Here is a 22,868-nt window from a genome sequence, read left to right on the forward strand (position 1 = left end):
ATGCAAGGAGTATATATCAATCGATAGCTCATTTGTTGTCACATGAAACGCCTTTTACGCTACATGTATTGCATACACAAACTATTCATCAAATCTATCGATTCTCTATCAATTTATTACCTTTCTACGAGACTGGAATATACATCATTTCACTCGTCGCCACGAGCTTTAGTAAAGCAAAAAATATAATGATTCGAAACATTGGTAAAAATTATGAAAACTGAAATCATCGCATCGGAGGTCAAATTTGACATTGACATTTTTAAATTGTAAGGTTAGTACACCTATTGTAATGCAACGATTCCATTTTTGACCTAGTTTTGATTATTTACACAGCAAAGTATACATATCGATAGCTTATAACAGAAATGTGACCACCAGCTGATAAAACATGGAAATGCGATAGATAAAATTTATTTTTCGAGTAAAATAGGTTAAACTTCCATAAGCACGCGTTAAAAAATGATGGTATACAGACGGAATAGGTAGAGGTAAAATCCAATATTGCCGTGGCATAAAAGAACACGCTGTAGAGAAAACTCATAATCGTAATTGTTAATTACATTTCTCGCTCGTGGCGCTGTACAGCACTTACACCCTTCTTGATGAATATTAAACCCGAAACAGCCATCCAGATTTGAACTTTGAAGAGTAGTGACCTCTGACATTTCCCTACATTGAGGGCATGATTACGAATAAAATAAAACAAAGAACAGCCCTACTTCCACGTTTATAACGAAGAACGTACAGTTGGGCAAACCTTCGTCAATTTCATAACCATCACCTCATAGGGAGAACTCCATTATACGCAATGGTATGTACGTTTATAACGCTAAATGACTAAGTGTCAAATTTAACATGTTTCTGTTTTGTTCAGCTTTATTTACCACACAATTTTTTATTACTTATCCCATCGTTGACAAAGTTCAAAATTGATTAAACGAATTAGCATATTTCCCTTTATAAAATCGTAGAAAAGTCTAGTTCTGATAATATTCGCCTACAGAAAGATTTAGTCAGTTTCGTACTATATCCCACTCATTCCGTTTCACTGCGCTGATGCAGTGCCCCAAAAACCATGAATGAATAATGCGTTGTCAGCTCACAAGCGTGTTGCACTTGGCAGCTTTGCGACTGTCTACAAAGAAACTATTTTATTGTAAGTGGGCTCGAATTCGAATATGCATATGCATTTGACAGCTACCGCGTCTGATATGGATAAACCTCAGGAGTCTAAAGGAGACACAGGAGATTAAAAGCCGTTAGGAATATATGATCTAGAGTTTAGATAACGAAGACATACCGCACATAATGCAAGTCTTCTACAAAGTTTTCATTCACGGAAAGAAAAATGATGTGGATTTTCATGAAATTGTCATAATTTCAAGTAAAATAAACACCAAATGCAATAACAAAATTTACTGTTTTTATGGTAATGATTTATTCGTAGTGTGCGATAATTACCTTTTTTCCTGTTTTTTTTTAAATTTGTGGAAAAGATGAAAAAAATTTTTTTCGAAAAATTGCGGTTATAGGAAATTTATACAAGTTTTCGAAACTGCCCTTCAATTCTCTGTACGAATATTTGTCACTGAGATATTGATGATTGAAGACAAAATGATCCTTTTTCCATTCCGATATTTCGATGAAAAATGGTCGTATCGAAATTTAAAAAAAAAGGAAATTGAAACCGAATAAACAAGCTGTCTGGTCCATGCAATGACTTAGCTGAAAAAAATTTTCCAAGATCGTGGATCGTAGCTCCTAAAAAATTTCGACCGAAAGATCTAAAAACTAGAATCTTAGAGCTTCAAAATGCTTTTTTTTAATTCTCGATACGACCATTTTTCACCAAATTACATTCTGTCAAAAATCACCGAAAAATTTCGGAAATTCTTTGACCCTTTCATTTTTTGCATTAGTGTATAATTTATTTACTGCAGACATCGTGTACACACAAGACACAGTCATTAAGAAAAAACACCAAGAAGTTGATTGAACTACCGACTCGATCGAATAAAAAAGCGAATAATTTTTTCTACTACAGGTTAAAGCTTTGAGAAAAATTTTGCAATCTAAGTAAATATTTACCAAACGTTTCAGTTCGCTCATCTTCATCACTAACTAATACGTTATAAACTTATGAAAACCAATTTCCATTTTGACGCGTTTTTCCCCAACATAAAACGAGATTTATTCTGCCAGATTCCGGTTATAGTACCGACGCATCGTACATCAACGTACATATTAATAAAGACGTTCCCGATACGCGTTTTTGCGAATGCGAATCGAGATCCATAATTCATTGCGTTGATTTCTCCTAACCGCGTTAATTTCTGTTGCAGACACAGCCGCAGCCGCCACAGCGTCAGTGAACGACAACCCGGCAACCGTCAATACCTCGTCCCCGGTCAACAAAAGAAGGGGATTCAGCGGGTGAGTACTGAAAGATGTTACTTTTAAGTTTCCTTTGCTCCATCCTGTTTCCTGGACTTTATAGACACAGTTTATTCCTCCTTGCAACACTCTCACAACTAACACAATAAAACTTCAGTAGTGAAGTCCGCTTTAGGCCTGGAGAGGTCCTACATCTCTGCGGACCCATCAAGGAATGTGATTTAACGTCGACCCTGTTATAAAAGCCTGGCCAGTATATGTAATACAACACAAAATTCTTATTTGCGTTATATACAATCAAATAAGAAATCGAACTAATTTATTGCAATTGGTAGAATTTCATATGACTGCATTACTTTTTACCAAAACAAGTCAGTCCAAAGACTGAAGGCGAAGCTCGAGTATCTTTCTCGGATAACGGTCTTTACTGCGAGCCAAATTTCCGCCCCGTCGACTGTTGAATTCCGACAGACTGATGCGTTGTTGTTTCCCGTAGATTGTAACCTGTAGCTCTGTGGAGCCGGGCTATCTCTCTAGCAGATCAGACTCGGTCGCGCGATATGCTAAGCAGTCTCCTGGCATGCTACTTTCACAGACACGCAACTGACGATGACCTTTTTGCGATACCGCGTTCTGGTGTCGATTTGGTGGCGGCGACGTAGCCACACAACGAAAAGTCTTGAATTTCCAAAAGATGGTTCATGGTCTAATCAAATTGTGTGCCAATTCTGCAAAAAAATAATGATTTCGCCTTTGAGAAAACGGTTTGGATAATTGGTGGAACAAGAATAACGTAATAATGTGGTTTTTTGAGGGGCTAGGTTGTCAAATGTCTATTAAGGTAGGTTAACATGATACTTAGTACACTGAAGAACAACTTGGATCAAGAAGAATGTGCAATGCTGAGGAGAAAAAGCTTTAAAACGAATAGAATTAAGAATTCAATAGACTTTGACAAGTCTCGGTCAGTTCCAAGACTCAAAACCTTCTTTAAAAGTGTACTTGGTTCAATAGAAGGTACATTCTGTTGTTTCTGCAGAACAGCAGCTGGCAACGCCGCTTTCCCTAACATTATTAGGCTGCGGACTGTTACGGCTCGTGTTTCTTTATTCAATATCCTTCGCCATTGTAATGTAATGAATGTATGTGCGCCTTCTGCGGATAAGGATAATAGCGTTGTTTATTGGCTTCTTTCCTTGGGGGAAAGGGGGGAAAGGAAGCGACTTAACGGTAAATAGATTTCGTCTGTGCAGTTTCTTACCTGTCGCTTATTCGTCTGGTTGCGGTGCGGTTTTTTCGCGGTATCGGAAGGTGCATTCTCTCGCTGCTAGTGCAACAAGATCATGCCCCGATGACAAGTAAGAAATTAGCCAACATTTTTCGATCGTCGCGCAGGATGCTGTGCCGGTTATTTATTTCAAATGCGCTTGGAATATCTTTATTAACAAGAGTATATCTGCAAGGTCAAATATGATTCAAAAACATACATAAAAAAAGAATTAAATCGATATAACAATTTTTTGAATTTTGATTTAAGTACGAGGATTTGTTCAGTTTGGCTTAAACATGCAAGGGGTTATAAGGTTTTTGTTTAATGTAAAAAAATGACATTTGTTTCATTTTGCTCCATAAAAGTGTATCTATCTATTTGCCATGAAAAAATTATGGGACTTTGTGAACAAAATATGGATTTCAGGATCTTAGAAAACTGTGTTTGTTTGTTAAAAAGTACATTCCGTATGAAGTTTCTTGCGTTTAATTTTTTTTTAACTTTATAAGTGTATTATTTTTGCGATAGACTTCTAATTAAATCAATTAGACGCCTAAGTGGATAAGTCAGCATAAAAATATATCTAATTATTGGTTTGATATTAAAAGTGCTATTAGTATCATTTCTATACACAAAGCTGGCGTACGTCCTGAATTTTAATAATAAATTAAACAGGATATTATATTTTTTAAATAATGTCATACAAGAGGACACTGTGACCTTCACACTTTAAAAATGTCCAAAGTAAAGTTGTGAAATAGCCACCAAACTGTCCGATCTGAATCCTATTGAACATTTTTAAAACCTTCGATAAAACTACATGTTCCAAGAACTGATTTCAAGTTGTACTTGATATACGTTGTATTGAAGCGAATCTTCTGGTTATTTTTTAATGAAATCACCTTTAGGTGACGGTTTTTATCTTATCTAGTGTGTGTTCTAGATATATTTACGACTCGGTTCGCACCTTGCTCAAAAATAGTTTGCATTGTTTTATTTAATTTCAAAGTACGTCGGGGTGTCGTGACCGATTCGCTATGGGTCGGGTGAAACGATTTTTTCGAAATCTGTGCGCCTGTAAAAAATCCAAGTGCGATTGCAGCAGTTCTTGTGATTTGAGCATGAAAAAGTAAGTTTGCCAAGTGTCAGTCTATACATTCCAACTCGTTTAAAGTATTAGTTTTCTTTTGATCATAATTAGAAGACGCTTTGAAAGGAATACGCGTTTTTCTTGGTATGTTTTTTATCTGTCACGTAACTTCGTCTCCATTATAAATATTTCTGACAGAATACTGACGTCATGCTGTAATAGTAAAATTGAGTAAACAAATAAATGTAACCTTTAAGCTAGGGGATTTACTAGTTGTGCGCGTGTCTTTGTAGCTAGACATGATGGTCTGTCTACCTATACGAGTAGAATTCTATAAGTAAATTTTGTTAATATAAATATTATGTTATTTACCATTTTGGAGCAAAACGGAGTAGATTTTTTTTGCAAGAAAATACAGACTCTCCTTCAGGAGCATGTTAAGAAATATTTGTTGTCTGGACTCTTGAACACCTTGTATACATGAAGCAAAGCGGGTCAAGTAGAATGCAAATATGTAAACCTGACCTTTGTGGATCATATTAAAAATTATTTTGTTAATTGATTTAACACTAAAGTGCGAACTAGTGTATATTTAATATAAATATGTTAAATGTGTTGTTACGTAACATTAAAATAAATCCTGGTCATATTTTATCAAAAACGCTTTGTTACCGCAAGTGATCTAAAAGCATGCGTACTGTTTAATTTTCCCACCGCAAGTTTAGATATTAAAAATGTGAATTTCCAGCAATACTTTAATTTGAATATTTATGGGAAAGTCCGACTTCCAATTATCCAATTGTTAACGGAAGGAAAATTATTATGACACTAATTTATATCGTAAATAAACGAGCCATCGCTACTTTTTTTATACAGAGTGAGTCGACAGAATCGCACCAAACTCCAGGAATGAATTCTACAAGTCAAATAATAAGAAAAAACTCCAATGTTTGTATACGATTTTCATTTGTGTTCAACCTATGACGTAGATTTCAATAAAAAATATTAATTTATTGATATTCTATTAATCATAGCGTTCTGTGATGAAAACACCACAATGGCTCTGTGTACACCTCACATTTAAACGAGCCCCATAACAGTAATCTAGTACTGTGAGGTCTGGAGATCTTGGAGGCCAACTAATAAGACCACAAAATCGGCCTCTAAGTCTAGGTATCTTTCACAATCAAATATAATGAACATTTAGTCTCCTTTCCGGAATATTTGAACAACTAAACATCGCCACATATGAGCTGCACGTTTATCAAAGCGCATTTGCCTCTCATTATTATAATGATGTGCTATCAGCAATGTGATATTCATATGCTTTGATTATTACTCACCCGCTTTTGCTGATTTAACCCAAGCTCATATGCAACGCTGTTGCTCTAATTGGACCGCTGGTTGACGTGGGCTTTTAGTATTCTCCCAATTTAGTTTAGTTATTATTATTTAACCTTGTACAACCGTGACGAATAAGTTCATACTGCTTTGTTTACTATCAAATCAATTCTTGGAAATTACTTGTGATTATTTTTACTATTAGGTACCCCGAACGCTTTAAAAAACAGCTGGATAATTTACAAAAAAAAAAAAGCATTCACGCAATAGGTTTTCTACTACCCAGAGCAAAATATAGAACTGAATATTAGTTTCTTGTATTTAAATATGTCATATATGAATTTGAATTAATAATGATATCCAGCGCTATCCGATAACTGTTGTATCTTAATCGTACAGAAAAAATCAACACTACAATTAGAAATTAACCAGTTTGACTTTGTCTTGCCTTAATAGGAAAAACCTTGTTAGGCTTCTGTTTTCCTAAACTAGTCATCGAAAATAATCGTCAATCAATATTGTTAAACTGAGAATTGGCACAAGATTATGAAATTACATAAAGGTTAGGGTTAAAGCCATGATGTAGAACACTTTCACAAATTCTAACAATAGTTTTTTTTTCAAAACAACTGCTCAAATATTTTTTTTTACAATAGTAGTCAGATATTTGTACAGAGTGAAATTTAAAAAATGTAATAAAACAAACAGGACACTCTCTGTACAGATATATCTATGTGATTTATTTATATTAATTAATATGTCATATCCTAAGGAAAATAATCGAAAAAAATGTAATATTCATACTTACTGTATATCACAAAAATTTCGAAATTTCAAATGGTAAACTTTGGAAAACAACTAACATTTAAAGATAACGTTGTTTTCCAAAGCACACTTTCCAAATTAATAAAACTACCCTGTATTAAGTTAAACACGATTATTTGTATTATTAGACCTATAAAAGTTTAACATGTTATTTATCTTTAAATTTATAATTAAAAATATTATTTGTTGCAACTACAAAAAGGTTTGTCAAAAATAAGTACTGGTGAAATCAGACTCCGGTCAAAAAAAATTAAACAAATCAATAACTCCGAAAAGTTTGTAATAGAATCTTAAATCAATTTCTGAAGTTTTTCTTAAAAAAAATGTTTTTTCGGACATATATGTTTAAATTGGTGTTCAATTGTTTTTCTGATTATACAGAGTGTTTCAGAAAGACCTCCCGTAAATTCAGGGGGTGATAGTACGACAAAAAATAAGAATTTTTTGTCTTATGAACTATATGTCTATCTCCTCTAATTTTCGAGATACAGAGCGACACAAAATAAAATTTTTTAAATAGAATTTTTACGAAAACTAGCGCCCTCTATGAAATATCCAAAAAATAATTAGACCAACGTATTTGGCGTCCTTAAAAACCCCCGAATACCAAATTTCATAAAAATATTTCGCACCGTTTGGAAATTTTCGTAAAAATTCTATTTAAAAAATTTTATTTTGTCGCTCTGTATCTCGAAAACAAGAGGAAACAGACATATAGTTCATAAGACAGAAAATTCTTATTTTTTGTCGTACTATCACCCCTTGAATTTACGGGAGGTCTTTCTGAAACACCCTGTATATTCCGATTGCGCAGGACTATTTATTTACATATATTTACGATTTGTTTCTACAGCAAATGAATGGATTGCAATAAAAAGAGAATTGTCTTATCGCCCTACTCCTTATTACCGTACAGTTGTATAATTTGTATTTAACAAAACAGTTCCAAGAACGTAGCAAAGATCAAAATTCGGCTCGCTTGCGCGTGACGTCACACGGAGAGTAGTTTAAATGATTCATTAATGAAATTATGGTAATAGTTACAGTTACGTATCTAGTAAATAAAAATGGTTTTGAAATCAAAATAATTACGTGCCTCTGTTTTACAAATAATAAATTATTCTTGTACTGCTTTTTCGGAATTTTTCTTAGAATCTGACAAATCAATTGAAAGAAATTTACTAAGTACTGCCTTATTCGGTGTCACGTATTGTTATTTTTTTAAGATGGCAATTTCTGGAGCAAATTATGAATATAGTTCGATATTTTAGAATGCGAAAACCAATTCAATCATTTCCAGTGATAAATTCAAAACAGGCTTGGAAAACATGATAAATCCTTATCAAAGGATTTGTTTTGCAGCAACGCATTTCAAGACGTAGTTACTAATACACAATAATGTCAAAATTCACCACAGTGACTGTCCGACGCAAACAAAATCCACAAATAGCTGTTTAGTCTCCACACGACGTCATAACACCTTGGAAATATTCCTGATTCTCTTAACTCTTCCCTCTTATGCTTAATACATTGTAACCTGTCTCACCCACCCCGTATCTATCCACGGAACTTTCCTTACTCCCCCGGTAGTGCACCCGTGCACCGCCATGGTGCACCTTCCGCTTTGTCCGATAATTGTCACACGGCGGGCACTCCGCTGCGCTGCCCTCCCTTTGACCACGTCACTCAAACCGCTCTTCTTTTGTTCTTGCAGGCGGAAATGGCTGCCGCCGCCGCTGCGGAAGCTGTCACAGGGCAAAGTGGATAAAACACAGGCCGCGCCGCCGCCGCTCAAGAAGACCGGCTCCGACAAGAGGATCAAGGTAGGTTGTGCCCCGGTTATTGTCGTCTGTATGTTGTTAGTTGTCGCCGCCGCCTCCGATGGACAAATTGGTGTATCTGTTTCCGTTCGCGAAATGTGTGGTGTACCTCGCCGGTGTGGTCAGGCAGGTCAGGTCATGTTATTTGACATTATTTTATAGGTATTATTCATTACACAGAGATAGACTTGCTTCGATGAAGCTTGAAGAATTTCTAATTCCGGCTCTGGTTCACTTTATCGGAATGGGATTAATTAAAATACGTACCCAGTTGCGTACACGATATTCTTCCATAAAGAACGAACGCCATACCCCAAGGAATAATAACGCGCACTTACCTACCGGCATGTGAATGCGAAAAACCCATTCAAGTAATAAACAGCATGCGATTTGGCGTTAAAATTTCCTACGTGCAATAAATTACAATTTATCGCCTCATATTAATGCACCGCAATCGGGTCTAGACGATCTTGAGTTTGTAGTTCTCTTGCCAAGTGTTTCCAAAGCAAAAAAAAGTCAAGTGGTACAAAGCTTATGTTTAAATCTAAGCTAAGTACATGTTAAACTTAATAATATCGATGAAATATATCTTTTTCTTTTGAGTCGGTAAGAAATAGTTAAGGTTAGTTGCGGTGAAATGTTAAATAAGTTGGTTTTGTGGTCCTTCGACCCGGATATATTCATTCACTTGAATTAGTAGTTTTCATGAAAATCACATTAAAATCCCCCGATTGGAATTCAGGTACGCTTGGCCTGATTAAACATTGTAAAGCACCAGATTTTACATGTTTCCGCGCTTATCGCTCGTACTTCCGCTAGGCTGGTGAGTCAACTTATCTTTTTTCAGTGAAAACCGCGGAGATATCCCTGTTTCGATGAGTACTAGGTTTTAATTTAATTTTACTGTTCGATATCAGTCGGTTGTGTAATTTAGTGAAGTGCGTTGTTAGGTTATGTCGATGAAGAGGAAATTTCTTAGACGATTTTCGTCTTTGCTGAACAATGTACGTCACAGAAAAATTGATAGTTATATTTAAGGTGTATGAAGTGGTTGAGAAACGCGTTTTACTTGAAAATATTAAATAGAAATTCTAATTCTTTAGTTCCGGCAATACTTACAGATTTTTGTTATTGACCTGTGGGGAAGCCCCCAAAAATAACCAGTACGAATAACAATACAGAGACTAAAGCTTTTATCGAATGTCATGTTAGAACTAAGGAAATATCGAGATCATCATAGCATTCGTTAATTGTTAGATGATTTTTGGACTAGCTGGTAATTTCTGAAGATGACAGTCACGTCCTGTCGAAACATCAAGGTCTTGTAAACAAATAACATAGTCCGGAAGCCAAGTGATTATATTTTTAGCACTTCCAAATCCTTTATCGCTTACTTGTAGATCATACAAATATCTCTTACTATTTAGATAAATATTACATTTCAGAATCATAAAATTTACATTAACCTAACTAATTACTGATTGCAAAGAATCCTAAGTTACTTCCTCTATCAAAACATTGCCAAAATTTGTATATAAATGTTTTTTATGTTATATTTATTTAGAATACGTTATTAGAAACCATTTATACTTTTAAAATAAGTACTTACAAATAATTTCGACATTCAAATTCATAATGACCTGAATTTATTATTAGCTATTATATTATAATTTTATTATTCATTTTCTATCAACTAAAAAGTGTTGCTAAAACCGCAATCGCGACATAAATAAAGTAAGTGACATCATATATCTATCTAAATGTCTATATAAAACAAATATTTACATAGGCATATAATTTTAATTATCAAGAAAATATTTTCCGGCCCTAAACTATTGATATACGTCCGATTTAAATTTATTTTTTGCCTTAAATTTGTATACTACCTTACAACATTTGCATCCCAAGACAAGATGCTTACCTTACAAGTCACTGACTTTATAAAAGCCAATTTTTAATGTGAAGTTAAAAAGTTGATGTCCATCGCAGGGTAACGACTATCACAGGCGGAAACGGTTTATGTCGTGGGGTAGCGACGTTTACAGGCGGGAACATTTTATGTTTAAGGCGCAATTACAGTTGTCTTGGTTATTGTTACAGGTACCGTCCGATATGGGCAACAAGCCCTCGGTGTCGGAGGGCGAGGAAGACGAAGACAGACCCCCGCTGTCGCTGAAGGGCGCCAAGTCCCTAGGTGCGGAATTAGCCAACGGGGGCGAGGACGCGGATGAGGAATTGGAACTACCGCCGCCCATGAAACCCATCCAGGAGCCCATCCTAGTCACGTCGCCGCCCCCCGGAGTTCCCGGAGTGCCCGATATCGAAGAAAATCCGTGCAAGAGGGTGAGTTACAGTTGACTATAACTATCTTTAAAATCTATTTGCCATATGAACAATAGTTTAATGTTTATTGCTATATATGACAGGAAGGAAGTAACTTTACAAGTTTCTAATCACACGTTAACAATTTGTCCCCCGCAGGTCTCTAGCCTAACTTTAAAGTCGCTAGAGGGCGCGACGTCGGCAGATTTGGCCGAAATCGAGCAAATTGTAAAGGAAAGAATGGTGCGAATCACTTACAATTTTTCAGATTTTTATTTTTTGTTATTTTTGCACCCATATTGCATGAGTTAGTTTCACCACTGTACGATTTTTGGAATGGTTTAGTGAGAACTGTTATTTTCAGGTTGCCAGTAGAGATTTTTTTTGGCAAGTTTGTGCAATTTTCCCGAGGAACTTAAAGTAGCGATGGCTTTTTAGGAAAAGAAAATTATTCGCGTTGTTTGTGGTTATGCTGTGTTGTTTCATAATTTATGTTTTAGGAGTTCACTTAAGTATATAAATATTTTTGCATGAGCAAGTATTTTTGGTGAATCCACAGCTAGTTACCAGTTCAAATGTGAACAAAGTTATCAGAGATGGAACAATTAATTATAAAGAACTCGGCAACTAGCTTTATTTCCATAAGCATCCAGTAGAACGCACACCCAACTAAATTAGTCTCAACTGAACGTTTGTAGCATCCCTCACATTCTAAACGCTCGTAACCGATTTCAGGAACAACACTCCGAGAACCAAGAACGCAACTCCCTGATGCGCGACGCCAAGTCGGAGAACGCCATCTCCGAGTACGGGGACAACTCCAACGCCCACCGGGAACTGTCGGCGCAGTGCTCCTCCAACGAGGCGACCGCGCTCGCGTTTAGTGGCGACGAAAGTGACAAACCGTCGGAGGACATTGTGGACAGTGCTAAAAAGACGGAGATCCTGCTGAAGAAGAGACAGTACGTGCTGCAAGAGCTCATCGATACGGAAGAGGCGTACGTGCGCGACCTCTCGATGATAGTGGACGGGTACATCGCCGCGATAAGGGATCCCGACTGCGACATAGTCATGCCGGAGGACCTGAAGGACGGCAAGGATAAGCTGGTGTTCGGGAATATCGAGGTCATATACGACTGGCATAAAAAGTAAGTCACAAATGCTATGCTCGCTGTTAATTACTTATTAACTTTTTTTAACGTAAACTTAGCTCTTTGACAAATGTAAACGACTGTTAATGATTAACCAACACCGTTACCGATTATAAAGCCTCAGTACTCCGTACATGACGTCATTTCAGTGGTGACATGAACTTTCGACTAGATCCTTCGCATAGACGTATATTGGAGGTCGACAGTACACTTTATCATTAACGAAAAGCAGCAATAATACTATTTTTGACCAAACAAATTGTTCAATTCATAATTTGCCAATGTTTTATGATGCCCTTTTCCAGCTTCTTCCTAAAATCGCTGAAGCAAGCAGTAGAGAACCCGGTACAGCTGGCTTCGCTGTTCAAACGGTACGAGCGAAAGCTGCAAATGTACATCATCTACTGCAAGAACAAGCACGTGTCGGAGTACGTCGTCTCCGAGTACCTCGAGACCTACTTCGAAGACCTGAGGGTGAAACTTGGACAGAAGCTTCAGCTGTGCGACCTTCTCATAAAGCCCGTCCAGAGGATAATGAAGTACCAGCTGATGCTCAAGGACATCCTAAAATATACGGAAAGGGCCGGTTTGACGGCCGAAATCGAACCACTCAGGGCAGCTTACAAGATAATGGTTGTCGTACCGAAAACGGCCAATGATATGATGGATGTGGGTAGACTGCAAGGATTCGAGGTATACCTACTTCGTTTATAACCGGAAGTGATAAGTTTTAACAATTTTTTTTTAGGGTAAAATAACAGCGCAAGGAAAGTTACTGTTTCATGGTATCTTAACGGTATCCGACTACGGTCAGACCTCGGTGGTGGGGAAGAACAAAGATCTGCACGTGTTTTTCTTTGAACAAAGCATAATATTTTCCGAAGTAGTCGGGAAGAAGACGCAGTTCACTAGTCCGCAATACATCTACAAAGCTCACCTACAAGTGCGTATTTCGGGACCTCGAACTATTTCATGTTTACGCGGTCTGCTTTTTCAGGTAAACAAAATGAATCTGAAAACCGAAGAAGACTGCTTTATCCTGGAATCGACCGATCCCAAAAACACGAATCTGGGCTTCACGTGCCAAGCGGCCACCGACGAGCTGCAGGAGCAGTGGCTGATGACGATCCGCGACATCCTACAGACGCAGAGGGACTTCCTCAAGGCCATCCAGAGTCCGATAGCGTACCAGAAAGAGCTGACGAAAGAGGCGTGAGTATGCAATCTTGCCTATTTGGATTTGGGAACGTTGCGATGAGTTTGACACACTAACTCTGGTTGTGATTTTGTTTTAAAGATCTGACCTGTTCGGGGGTGTTTCACAAGGAGGCGCGCCTGGGGCTCCGACGCTCGCTTCAAACAAACACGAACGCGAAAGGGGGCTTTCCGTTGGGAATTGAGTCTGAGATATATAGTTTTTTCAATATCCTTAGAATATATTTTTTTAAAGGACAGACTAATTTATTTGCAAATTCACGTAAATTATTTTGTTGGTTTATAAATCAAAATTTTAAGCATTTTTGACAGAGTTTAGGTATGTCTAAAGCTTTAACAAACGCTTGCTTTTAATGCTTCAATAGCCAAAATAATCAGTGGTACTTTGAAATTAAAATACTAGATGGCGACTCTGCCAAGAAGTGGATCTTATTTGTGGAAGGGCGAAATGGGCGGTGACTATTAGACGTCTTCATTATAGCTATCTTTCTCTATCGCACGGATTTCTATGACTTTCTTTATCGCTCTCACGTAACGGCCGATGAACCATGGGGACTTTCCGACCCTGTATACACATTAGGGTGGCCCAAAAAAAAACGAATACTTTTTTTCGTGTCTCTTGTGAAAATATGTTAGTTTATCATGTTTTAAGAGCCCCCTCAGAAAATCAGCTCAAAAAAATTTTTTTTACACTATGAGAATTAAAATAATGAGATCCTTAAAATATCGATTTGAAATTTTCAGAATCGAGATTTTTTTCAACCTAAAAAATGATATAACGAGAAAAAAATTTTAAAAAAATTCAATTTTTGGCGATTTTGGCAATTTTTAAAAATTTTGAGCGACCTCTAAAAAATTTTTTTTAGCTGATTTTTTGAGGGGGCTCTTAAAACATGATAAACTAACATATTTTCACAAGAGACACGAAAAAAATAATTAAAAACTCTCGGATTGAGGTTCCGTAAATCGAAATAAGAAATTATTTGTACGTGGTGTAACTTCGAATGGGGGTTATATTCATAAGGTATGCGTTGTTGTCAAATCTCACTTTTTCTGATTGGTTTACATGTTTTTTTTTCATAATATCGTACATAAATTTGACAATGAAGACACACAAAGACACCGTATCGTCACTAAATACTGAAATAAATAAATATAAGGTTATATACTTAACACTACACAAAACAATTCATTAAATACAACTTTAAATTTTCCTATAAAATCAATCTCAATAAAATAACACTGTACTATACAAATTCTATTTCAATGCCAACTAACACTTAGAATGACACGAAATTGCCTACCGTACTACAAACCTTCTAAACACACAAACTAAAAACTAAAACAAATGTAATAAAATAAAGCAGTGTCACTTCGACCATTTTCGTTTCGCAGAATTTGCCCATCCGATGTCCTATTGTTATATCACATCAGGCGGATCGATATCACCTAAACTAAATCAATGTCAAAAATCCTTGTCAACTGAAATTTCACAAACTAAACACACTGTTTTTAAAAATACTAAAATAATTTTTGTTAAAAACTTGAAATGTTGAAAAATATTTAAAATCAATTAGTAAGACACACCTTTAAAAAACTGTCTCATTTAGTTACACCCTGCATAAATAATAATAACAATAATAATAATAATAATAATAATAATAATAATAATAANGACATAATAATAATAATAATAATAATAATAATAATAATAATAATAATAATAATAATGAAGTCATTAAAAAGAAATAAAAGTTGGTAAATTTCAAAAAAATTTTGTGTTGAGGTCCCGTAAATCAAAATGAGAAATCGTACAAAATTGAACACAAAAATCTTAATCTTTTGCTTTAAAACCTACAAAGTGTATGCATTTTTTCTATGATGGATTTTATGAATTTTATATATTTTGGTCTGAAGAAATAACTCTGCAGGGATTAAATCAAAAGTTTATAATAATCAAAATGTCATATTTAAACAATTAATCAAAACAAGGAAAATCTTATATCTGCAGTTGAGGAATACTTATAATAATGTTAATGTTGAGAATGACATTGAAAAAATACAACAATGAGGTAGTGAAGGAATTAATAATGGGTTCTAAATGTGAAAGGCTTCGCTATTGTTGTTATAACTGTTGTAGATGTCTAAAAAAATTATGCTTTCAATTAAAGATCATCTTAAAACATATAGAAATTTCGGTGGGGATTGTGTTTGCTTGAAACGAGCCATCCTAACATGTGATCTGCAATCAGAATCCGTTGTGAAGCATCCTTAAATTGTAAAATAAATGTGTACAAGTGACGCGCCTATCAGTTACTGCGATAGGAACACCACCAGATTCGGGAAACGGTGATGGGTACCGAATATTCACTTGCCCAACGAGGAGAATCAGTCGACCCGCTCTGTTTTGACAATTAAATTGATTTCTTTCTCGATATTGTGAACGAGCAGAAGGGCATGTTTGTTATGTAATGTATTACTTTAATTTTTGGATTCGATGAAATTCTACATGTACGATACCACTTACGAATCTTGCAATTTTCAAGTAGGCACCTCTACATCTTCACGGGTTACAATCACGTCATGCTCTGCTCCTTGGAAGAAAATGGTAGAAACGCGTCTTTCCATTTTTTTTTCGCCCACTTTCCGTGTTGAAAAATCCGATTTCGTCTCTCCCACCCACGCTCTCAATCATGTGTTACAAATACATCCAAAAAAAAAAAGAACTGTCGCGATGATATTCCTTCTGATTTTTTGGCACCGAACATGGGAGGGGAAACATACATTCCAATCGGCAGATTGCGCCGCCGCCTATCTTCTACCATTTTCGTTTTGATCCTCTACTTGATCTTCTTGCTCAAATACATAAATAATATATATATAACGCTGTCATAGATGAGCGCTCATCAATAAAATTGATGTAAATGTTTTTATTTTTTTGATATACGATGATTTATTGATGGGTTAGGCGAATCAAAAACTATTTTTCTGTACCTTTATTGTATTGTCTAGCTGTAACTTTGGGGAGCATGAGCGTATTGGTGCATTTTTCATGTCACGCCATTGGTATTATGCCACCTTTATCCGGGGCCTTGCGAAACGCCGGTTATTCACAAATTTTTCAAGTCGTCCGGTCACACTCGTGTCTCGAAATTCACAACCGTAGGAGATACCAAATCAAACGTCACTCGTTCGCATTTCGACGATGTCGATCAACGTTTTTGGAAAATTTGATGTACTGGTGTCTCGCAGGTCTCGTCGTAGCTGTTCTACATTGACAATTTATTGATGAATGAATTGACGAAGTTCTTCATGAATTAATTCACGAATTTATTGGTGTGGTTTTACACTGCTACAGGCTTTGTCAAGTTTTTTGACGCATGAATCAGTTCTACCAACGAATCAAAGCAAATGAATTTCAAAAATGTTACCTTTCCACTCATAAGTGTAGTGATACGACAGCGGTACCGTTTTGACACATATTATAACGAGCGTTCAAATAAAAACGTGGTCAAGTTGGTTCTGAAAATTTGGACGTAGGGCGTAGCGTGTAGCAAATGAACTTAAACGTCATCTGTCAAAGCGCTATATCGCCGCTTTGTTATTGAAACTGACCACAGATCAAGAAAAGACCATAGATACATAATTTATACCACAGATCAAGAAAAGACCATAGATACATAATTTATACATATGTGGCTTGAAGCCAAAATAGTTCATCGGAAGGGTGAGGAAGTTGTGTTTACATTCCCTCAAGGGCAGTGGCGTATCATTTTATAGGGGCTGATTGCAACTAAAATAACAAGTTTAATAATTATAATTATAATGATACATTTCATCATACTCTTAAGCTGTTAATTAATATGATTTTCACGAGATTTTAACAAAACAAAGTATTTAAATTCCATTTGGGTAGGTATATCCTAGTTTTAATTTTAATAGCTTATGACACGGTGTAAAATTTGGTATCAACTCTTACATAGAATTTATAAAATTTGTATATAGGAAACTAAAAGATTGACCATATTTTAAAATTATAATTCATTTTTATAGAGTCGGTCCATTAACCCTTCCTATCACAAACACATATGTGTGAATTTATATAAAAAACTAAAAATTAGAACAGGTTTAAATATATATTTTATATAGAATTACATGTAGATTTTTACATTGCGTGTTACGGCTATATTACTGGAGTTAAAGTTTGTCCCTAATAAAGCTGTCAATTGGTTTATTTTTTAGGTTGTCTCTATCGAATGAATGTTATGAATGAAAAAAGACAACCATATTACTCAAATAGAAATTTATTGATTATGAAATAAAATATTTTTTGTTAACTTATGCTTTATCCTAAGAATATTATCCTGCATTTTATTACAAAAGTGGTCAGAGCATATATAGGTATATATAGATATTGTTTCTGTATATGGAATTCCTAAGCTTCTAAACCACTGTCTTCTAATTAGAAGATTTTTCGGAAATCTGTAACATATAAAAAAATCTATTAAATGTTTTACGCCTTGGTTTATCTGATTTACTAATGCTTTTTGGCACTTAAATTTTGTCAAAGCGAAATATTTAAATTTAACCCCAACAGCTTGTTTTATTGCTACGTCTATGATTATTGTTACTTATGGAACGATCGTTGATTTTGTTTCATTTGGTACATATTGCAAATATAGCACTTCTTCGGCATTGTTCAACACTTTTTTCACTGGAAAAAATCTTACTAACAAGCACGAAATCATTAAAAACGCAAAAACATTAGATTACACTACGAAACACAACAATGGCGAACTCGAATTTTCTGGAAAATGTCAAAATTTGAGCGTAAAAGTGGTGCGAAACTTAAATGAACCAATCACAACACGGGGAATAGTAAATATAAACATGAATCATTTGAGATTCAAACAAATACCCTGAATTATTTATCTATGTCTTTTCTTGATATGTGGTGTCAGAGCCAACTTCGACCACGTTTTTATTTGAACGGTCGTTATAAATATTAGTTTTTGTAAGTAACAAATCAGTAAAAACAATGCAAAACTAGTACGTCACACAATTATTTACATATTCCAATAACATAACCTCATTTGGTACTTCCGAACTTCACGAAGAAATTGACGAAAATTAGAACATGCTCCAATCCGTCAAGAACTTGATGAATAAATTCATGAAGTTATTTGACAGCAGATTTGGTGCATTACACTTGTCCAATTTCTCGATGAAGCGACTTCATGAATTAATTGACCAATAAATTGTCAATGTAAAACAGCTATGAGCCAATAATACTCTTTTTAAAATCCACACAAGTGAGATATGTGTTATATTATTGTATTATTATTGTATTAATTATAAGTTATACATGTACATAGAATGTATGTTTGTACATAAACATATTCATTGATAAGCGATGGAATACAAATTTTCAACAGAATAAATTATGAAACAAACGAGATGGTTTTTTTTACCGAAAACCCCAATCATGCGTTCCCAGTTTTTTTCACTTTTCGTTTATCCGCTTATCGTTTTGTTTGAACCATTTATTTTACAATTTTTTTTTTGCCTTTTCTTCTGGTTGCGTGCTTGGATTTTGGCTTTGCTTTTGCCTTTACTTCTGCTTGAGAGAGATGCTACTAACTTTTAACAATAATTACTAATGTGAGGATGTGGAATTTAATTTTTTGGATGTTTGGAACACAAAATATTTCACAAGTTTTATTAATTCACAACAAAGGACAATAAAAATTATACTTTGGGCAAATTCAAGAGTTAAACTTTATGTATTATCTAAAAACGCTCAAGAGTTGGCTGTCCTTTTAGTACAAATAATTCATCCTTAGATGAGTGTATGTTTTTTTAAATCATTCGAAATTTACAAATAATTGAAAAATTCTCAATGTAAGTGGCTAGAAAAATAATTACCTTACATTTTAATATCCCCACATTCACAGGAAACACGATAAAAATCAAAATAAAGTACTTGACTCAAAAAAAAAATCCATAAGAACAAAATTACTTGCAAACTAAAAACTTCCTTCACATTTAACATTTCCCTTCAGCCATTAACAAAACCACCGGCTTTAACCGCTTGGCTTCACAGAACTCGATGCACTGCTTTGACCCTCCCGCTCTTAGATTTATTTTACGTTTTTTTTTTCATCACTATTTCTTTACATTCCCCCAGTTCCCTATCCGACATATCAATGTGGGACACAACGGCCCTCAGAAAAGCCATCCCACCGGTAGACCCATCCGAATCCAACAAACAAACCCAAAGAAAGCACACTCATTACATTCACAAGGCGAATACCATCGGTATCCCTTCTGAAAGCGAGCTAAGCGAAGGTAGCGATACCAGGGTCAATCACAGACCCAGGAGAAACATCTTCGGGGGCCTGAAAAACACGCTGAGGAATAAACACAAAAGCGACACCGTCATGCTGGATGCCGGTAAGGACGGGGACAAGAACGACTTGCATCGAAGGTGGTCGGAAAACGCCCAACCTACGGTAAGCATGTTTAGTTCTATTTAGGCACTTCTTCGGGAATGATTTTTTTCAAAAACGTTTTGAGCAAAGTTTCTAGTATTTTGGATCACAGATTAGATAGTGACCTTAGATTGGACCTAAAGCTGATGATATGGAGTGGCCTTTTGTCAAATTTTAATTACTAGTTTCAGTCAAATGTGTATATTATGTTATTTTACTTTTATATCCATTATTTTTTATAAAAAATTATTTTGACCTTTAGTTGACCTTCTAGGGCAACTTGAGAAGGTCAAATCAAAGGTCACCATCTAATTTGAGGCTCTGTCGATTGCTGGCATAAAAAATAGGGTGTCCCATTTAATATTTTGTTGATCTTGGTTTAATTTTGAATATATTGATGCCGTATAACTTTTATTTCAAAATTTTTTGATAGAACTCAATCTTGAAAAGTTACCGAAGGTTTCGGTTATTTTTGGGGACACCTTGTATATGCAAAACAAACAATCTCTACGATATCCCCGTTTTAAGAATTTTCTAACACTCGATACTGTTTTTGAGTAAAAAAATTCTCGAACAAATCAACATTTCCTTTGCAATATATTTATAAAATCCAAATTAAAGTTGATTTGTTCTCGAATTCAAACGATGGCCTGTTTGACTCTGAAGCATGATGATTTTCCTTATTACTGTAACTCGTATTCTCTCTAGGTGTTATAAATGAAAGCTTCAAAAAAAAAACCAGTAAACTAACCATTGACAAAGGCTGTGATATTACTTTATGTAAAAAAAATACGTCGTGAATAATTATTTGCTACTTAAAATACAACCGTAACGAATTGAAATGGGAATTTTTGGAATGCCGCTCTACATATTTTGATCGAAATGGTGAGCATGATAGCCAAGCTTCTGTTTGCTTTTTTTTTGTCGTTCCTAATCCGTTCACAAGAATCGTTGCACTTAACACAAACTTACAAAAAAAATATTAAGTAATTGAGATCATATCATTTTGTGAGGGGCTTTTTTTAATTAACACTTTCTTTCAATGCAGAGTAATAATTTGCACTTTTCACTTAAATCATCTTTGGTAGTTTGGAATGTGGGTTGTTGTATTTTGGGTTGTATTTTAATTAACTGTTGTTTTTTATCGCTTGCAATGCTCTGTTTAACACAAAATATATTTTTACTCATACACATTACACATTTTAATATAATTTAGAACGCAACTTAGTTCACGTTTAATATACAGGGTGTAACACAATTGTGTGCCAAAAATGAAAGAGCGTATTCCTTTTTACTTTATTTTAAAGGTACTACTGCTGACGATTTATAGACAAGAAATCATACTTTGAATAAAACAAAGACAAAACAAGAAAATCCATCTAAACTATACAAACGTTGAAATACAAGGAAGGATTCCGTTAATATTCCGTGGTAAAAGGTCCTGGAAAACATGGGCACCCGTGTAAACATCAGAATGTACTTTATATCTTTAAATTTGAATGGGAAAAACGCAGCCTCATTTTTAACACATTGTGTGTGTGCCCTGTATTGTTTTTAAACAGTTATAATTGAACGTAAAATGTATTTTATCGACCACATTTTCAGTGCGACATTCACGTAATGGCCCCGGGCACCCAAGCTCGCCTAGTCTGTGAATGGCCAGACCTAAACTTGGGGGAAATAGTAACGATCGTCCGTTACGACGCCACGCAAGGCTACCTTGTCCGCATCAACGCTACCCTGGAGGAGATGTGGGTACCGGCCCACGTATTATCCAATTACAACCGTAAACCCTGGTCGTTCAGGTTCAGGAAAAACAGCAGACGTCTCATCGACAACACCACCATACAAGAAAACTCCTCGTCCGAGGGTGCCTTACCGGAATTCCGCGACAGGCTCAAGGACATAACGGTTCAAAGCGGCACAAAGGTAGTTTTAAAATGCAAGGTGAAGAACTGCGGGCAAGTCGTGAAGCAGAATTGGAAAAAGTTGGAGCCGAATCTGTGCATTTTGAGGAACGGGAAGTTCCTGGAAGGAGAGGGAGACGAAGGGGTGGCGATTTTGAGCATAGAGAACGTTAAAGTATCGGATTCCGGTACCTACTCGTTTACCATCACCAACGAGTTTGGCTCGGTGTCCTGTTCCGCCGTCCTAACGGTTACCAATAACTACCCACCCCTGCCGGAGCCTAAGATTCAGGTTATCTCCTGCACCAGCGTCTTGCTCGAATGGGAGAGCGAGAGTTACACCCAATTCGTGGTCGAGTACTGCAGGCTCGGAACGGGCGAATGGATATCGCCCAACAACAGCCACCCGGTGAACAGCCAATCGTTCACCGTAGAAAACTTGATCCCGGGCGAGACCTACAGCTTCAGGATAATGGCGACGCAGAATAAGATCGTTAGCTTGCCGAGCGTTGCGGTAACGCTGCCCCTGGCGGATAACCTGAGGTGGCAGCAGGAGCAGTTCAAGAGGAGGTACATCGAACTCGAGGAGATCGACAGGGGGAGGTTTTCCGTGGTTCGTTTGGCAAGAGACAGGGGTACCGGTGTGGAGGTGGCCTTGAAGCAAGTGACGAGAAGGAAACAACCGCATCACGTTACCCAAGCGGAGTACTCTCTGTTGGCGGGGATGCAGCACGTTAATGTTATTAGGTCTTTGGCTTTGTTCGATAACGCGCCGTTGCCAGGGATCGATACCATCGTCTTAGAGCTGTGAGTATTTTTACGTTTACTTGCAGTCCCAAAAATGTTGTCTATGTTAATGCAGAAATTAGACACATTTTGAAAGTGTTTAGTATCTTTTAAATTGAAATTAACTTATTTTCAGTGTTTGCAGTTTGCAAAATTTACGGCAATCATTTTTGGGGTAACTATATTGGTTTTCAAAGATCAGAACCTTAAGTTTCAAATTTCTAAGCAAACTGTAAATCCAGAACTCATAATT

At 35.9% G+C, this 22,868-nt stretch overlaps 1 protein-coding gene and 1 long non-coding RNA gene across 2 annotated transcripts in view; one reads left to right on the forward strand and one right to left on the reverse strand.

Moving 5' to 3' along the window:
* LOC108907445 (triple functional domain protein) overlaps positions 1-22,868 on the forward strand; it is a 74,126-nt gene that overhangs the window by 49,051 nt on the left and 2,207 nt on the right. The window contains exons 9-17 of the mRNA XM_018711127.1: positions 2,346-2,436; positions 8,638-8,746; positions 10,844-11,086; positions 11,801-12,213; positions 12,522-12,909; positions 12,965-13,159; positions 13,214-13,428; positions 19,619-19,943; positions 21,528-22,636. Coding sequence (XP_018566643.1) covers positions 2,346-2,436; positions 8,638-8,746; positions 10,844-11,086; positions 11,801-12,213; positions 12,522-12,909; positions 12,965-13,159; positions 13,214-13,428; positions 19,619-19,943; positions 21,528-22,636 — 3,088 coding nt within the window. The remainder of the gene's footprint in view (positions 1-2,345; positions 2,437-8,637; positions 8,747-10,843; positions 11,087-11,800; positions 12,214-12,521; positions 12,910-12,964; positions 13,160-13,213; positions 13,429-19,618; positions 19,944-21,527; positions 22,637-22,868) is intronic.
* Positions 17,720-18,461, reverse strand: LOC111691670. Its single transcript, XR_002763016.1, has 2 exons — positions 18,063-18,461; positions 17,720-17,913 (listed from the first exon to the last, which is right to left on the reverse strand). It is a non-coding gene; the product is annotated as an uncharacterized LOC111691670 (long non-coding RNA).

Source organism: Anoplophora glabripennis, unplaced genomic scaffold (genome assembly GCF_000390285.2).
Source record: "Anoplophora glabripennis isolate ALB-LARVAE unplaced genomic scaffold, Agla_2.0 scaffold5, whole genome shotgun sequence".
Taxonomy (NCBI): Eukaryota; Metazoa; Arthropoda; class Insecta; order Coleoptera; family Cerambycidae; genus Anoplophora; species Anoplophora glabripennis.